Below are 4,045 nucleotides of genomic sequence, written 5' to 3'. Positions count from 1 at the left end.
CCGGCCGGTGCCCGCGGCGGGAGGAGGGAGCCCGGCGGCCCCAGGGGTCACCGGCCGCCCCGGGAGAGCCCCGGTCCCGCCGGGACGCGTTTCCCCCCGGTACCGGAGCCCCCGCGGCCGCTCGCCGGGTCACGGGTCCAGCGGGGGCCGAGCCCGTGGAGGGAACCGGGCGCTGCCGGGGACCCCCGGCCGAGAGGCGGCCGCTGCCCCCGGGGCAGGGACCGGAGCTTCAGGCGGCAGCAACCGGGCAGCGGCCGGTGCCCCCCCTCCCGCACCGGAGCCCGCCGGCACGGGGAGGAGGAAGGAACCGGGCCCGGTTCTGCTCCATTTTAACCCCGGTTTTGCCCGGTTTTCGAGCCCGGCCCCGTCCCGGGACCCCCGAGCTCGCCCGAGAAACGCCATCGCCCCCGGCTGCCGCCTGCCCCTCGGAGCCGCCCCGGAGAGCCCGAACATCGGGGCCCGACCCGGCGGCACGACGGGAGACGCCAGTGCCCGCTCGGCCCCGGGAGGCAGCCCCAGCACGGCCCCCGGGCCGCACGCAGGAGCCCGGCCACGTCCCCGTGATCGGAACGCCGCTCCCGCCGCCGCGCTTCCGGCTTCCCCTCCCGGGGGAACTGCGCCCCCTGGCGTTCGGGCGGACATTTTGAACCCTCGCAGGGAGGGGCCGGGCGGTCCGCCCGGTGGCGCCCCCTGGCGGACACGGGGCAGACACTGCGCGGCGCGGCGCCCCCTGGCGGCGTTTTGGCGGCACTGCAGCCCCGTCCCCCCCCGCACCCGCCCGGTACCGGGGGACCGTAAGGAGCACGGTGACACGGGGACACCTTTCCGTCACCCCTTTATTCAAGCCGTTGGTAGGTTTTAAGCCCGTGGAGCCAGCCGGTGTCGTTGTTCGGGACCCGCCCGCGGGTACCTGGAGCTCCTGCGGAGGGAGGGGAGAGCTTCAGTCTCAGTGACTGTCCCACCAGGAGGGTGTCCCGTCACCCCGGGCTCGGTGACACTCACCCCGGGCTCGGTGACACTCCCCTCGGTCCCCACGCACCATCACGCAATGTCCGTCTCCAGCACGTCCTCGCTTTTGGAAGGCAAATTCTTGTTCAAGGTCTCCAGCTCCTCTGCCTTTCTCTTCCTCCGCTGCTTCCGACAGTGGCTTTAGGGGTGGGGGGAAAGAATTTTTAAAAAAACCCAAACCAAACAAAACCCCCAAGCAGATGCTGCCCCTCCTCCCTCTGCTTTCCTGTCGCCAAAGCTCTTGGTGGGATCACACATGGTTCCCAGTCCCGTCACCCTCAGAGGCTGTGGCTCAAATCCAACCTGCCCCAAGCCGGTGGAGGTGGGCAGGATCCACTCCTGATCCCGAGATGGCCCTTCCCTTCCCACCCCTCACCCCACATCCCCATGTCCCCACCACGTACTGACTGCAGAGGCAGGCGCAGACGACAAAGATGATGAGGGTGACGATGGCAGCGATCAAGGAGATGATCACGATCTGGCCCCGGTCACCTCGCAGGTAGAAGATGTCCACCCTCTCGCAGCGAGACCCCGTGTAGCCTCGTTCACACCTGCACAGGGGAGGTGGGAGGGGGGTCCAAAAAACCGTCGTAGCACTGGTGTTCCCCTCCTCCCATTTGCATGGCAAGGACAGCCATGGCACCCCCCGCCAATGCCACCATGTCCCCACTGGTGATGCCTTACACGCAAGCTGGTGCCTTCTCGGCCACGAGGAAGCGGCATCTCCCTTTGACGCAGTAGTGCTTGTACTCCTCCGGGCACCTGGAGAAGTGACCCTGCCGCCTCAGCTGCGTCACGTTCCCTGGGGGTGACAAGGACAAAGATTCCACCCCCCCCTCCAGGGGTTACCCTTCTGCCCGGAGGCGGCAGCATCCCTGGAGCTGCCCCATCCCCGCCGCGGGTCTGAGCTCCGTGTCCTTGGCTGTGGCACGGCTCAGCGGGTGCCATGCGGCCATGATAGACAAAACACCCTGCCCGTCCTCCACCCGGGCCCTCTCCCCCGCACCGGCTCCCGCAGCCTCCTTACCCGTGCAGCTCTCGGCCACGCCACAGGCCAGCCCCTCCGTGCCGTGCCCGGCGGTGACGTTGGCATCGGCACCCACGCAACGGAAAAACGCCAGGCCTGGAAGGCAGCGGAGGCGGCTCAGAGCCCCCGGCATGGCCGCCACCACCGCCCCACCGCTCTCCCCCCACAGGGAGGGGACTGGCCAAGGCCTCCGCAGTTGTGCCTGTGCCCCCACCGCTTCCTCGGCAGCATCAGTTTTTCCCCAGGGGTGAGGAGAAGGGAAAGCTGGTCCCCGCCTGCCTCCTCCACCCACCCACGGCCCGGCACGGGGGTCTGGGGGTGGGTTGTGGGGGGCACAGCCCTGCCCGCAGGCAGCCAGCAGCCCCTTTGCCCGGGGAGGATGCAGGTGGGGATCACCAGGGAGGTCCAGCTCGCTGCACCCCCAGTTTGGAAGAACCTGGGTTTCAGGGCCACCAAAAAATCCACCCGCCACGGGAGCAGGAGATGGCAGCACCGTGATTCAGCACCCACCAAAGCCCAGTTCATTCCAGTGCTACATCCCCATCGCAAGGGGATCCCTTGCTGCTGCACCGGCGTGTGTGGGATGCCCAGTGGGAACGGAGCTGGGAAAGGAAGGACCGTGCTCGCCACGGCCACGGGACGAAGCCCAGGGCCAGTTCAGCCCCAGCACGTCAGGGTGACAGTAACCGGCTGGCTGGCATACCAGCGCTGACTCAGCACAGCCCCGCTGCCAGCCCAGCCCTCCCCAGGGATTCACCCCGCTGCGGTGGCACCCAGGGGAGCCGGGACAGGTCCTGCCTGACGGGGCAGGGTGCTGGGTGGCTCCCACGGGGGTGGCACACGGAGGTGTGGGGTGGTGTGTTTCCATCCTGAGTGGGTGCCATTTGCAGCTCAGCCACGTTGAGACCTCCTGGAGAAGGGGTAGTTGGGGCAGCCGAGCCTGGGCAGCCTCGTGCCCCGGTACCCGTTATCCCATCCCGTCCTTCAGCACTCTGGCAGCAGTTGGGGGGCTGCCCTGCCAAGCCTCCAGTGTCCCCCCCTCGTCCCACGTTCCCAGCACACGCGTCCCTCCTGGCTATATATAGCCACTGCTGCGCTAACGACGTGCTTCGGGTAACAGAGCCTCGGTGAGGCCAGGGCTGAGCCTCCCCCGGGGCTTCCCCACCAGCGAGCATCCCCTCCTCGACCCGAAGAGCCTGGCGGGGAGGGATCCCATGGCCCCATCTGGCCCAGGCAGCGGGGTGGGAGCTGCCCGTCGGGAGCCAGGAGGCTGACTTCACCCCTGGTGACCGAGTTCACAGCTTCGCCATGGAAAGATCCCCACCAAGACGAGATCCCCACCCTTATTGCAACCAGATGCGGAGCTTTGGCACCCTCCGGGCTGGCAGCCCCTTTGGTGAGGACCGCCCTGGTGGCACCACCAGCTCGGGGGTGGTGGTTGTGCCCCCCTGACACCCAGATCTCGGCACGCAGGAGCTGTGGATGCAAAGCAACCTCATCTCTTTGGTGCACAGAGAGCCTGGCTCCGCTATCTAAGGCTGCATCCCTTCCTGAGCAGCCAGAGATAACCCAGGAAAGCATCCCAAACACTGGATTCTTTTGCTGTAACACCCCCCACGCTCCCCTGGGAAAGCCCGAATTGCAGGAGAGCAATCACCCAGGACAGTGATGGGCACCCCAGCCCCAAAACCGGTCAGCCACCCTTGATTTCCTCCTGCCAGCACAGGTTTGACAGGTTTTGCCAAGGGCTGTCACCAGCCCTGTTAAAGAGCCAAACCCAAACTGCTCCCTGCAGAGGAAAAGGCTCCCCCCAAACCCCGGGGCTGGCACTCTCTGCCTAGAGGGGCATCACCAAGCCCAGCTGATGTCCAGCCCTACCCGTGGTTGTTTCCTGCCAGCCCCCAGCAGGCAGCTGCCTGCTCTTCCCACTTCCCACACACTTGGGAAATAACATGGGGACACTCACGCACTTGTGGAATAGGTACTGGTTGATCCCCCCCACCCCCCAGC

At 67.1% G+C, this 4,045-nt stretch overlaps 1 protein-coding gene across 3 annotated transcripts in view; it reads right to left on the bottom strand.

Annotated features, from left to right (window-relative positions):
- Positions 1-818: 818 nt before the first annotated feature.
- BTC (betacellulin) overlaps positions 819-4,045 on the bottom strand; it is a 4,404-nt gene continuing 1,177 nt past the window's right edge. The window contains exons 2-6 of one of the 3 annotated variants that reach the window (XM_014960903.1): positions 2,036-2,131; positions 1,693-1,810; positions 1,413-1,559; positions 1,003-1,147; positions 819-919 (exon numbers count right to left, since the gene is read on the bottom strand). In XM_014960903.1, the coding sequence (XP_014816389.1) occupies positions 1,042-1,147; positions 1,413-1,559; positions 1,693-1,810; positions 2,036-2,131 (467 nt within the window). In that variant the 3' untranslated portion in view covers positions 819-919; positions 1,003-1,041. Of the gene's footprint in view, positions 920-1,002; positions 1,148-1,412; positions 1,560-1,692; positions 1,811-2,035; positions 2,320-4,045 lie in introns of those variants that run through there. The other 2 variants (XM_014960904.1, XM_014960905.1) reach the window with 2 other exon arrangements.

The sequence above is a fragment of the Calidris pugnax genome, unplaced genomic scaffold (assembly GCF_001431845.1).
Source record: "Calidris pugnax isolate Ruff unplaced genomic scaffold, ASM143184v1 scaffold573, whole genome shotgun sequence".
Lineage (NCBI taxonomy): Eukaryota > Metazoa > Chordata > Aves > Charadriiformes > Scolopacidae > Calidris > Calidris pugnax.
The sequence above is the reverse complement of the archived record's forward strand: the minus strand, read 5'-3'. Positions and strand labels throughout refer to the sequence as shown.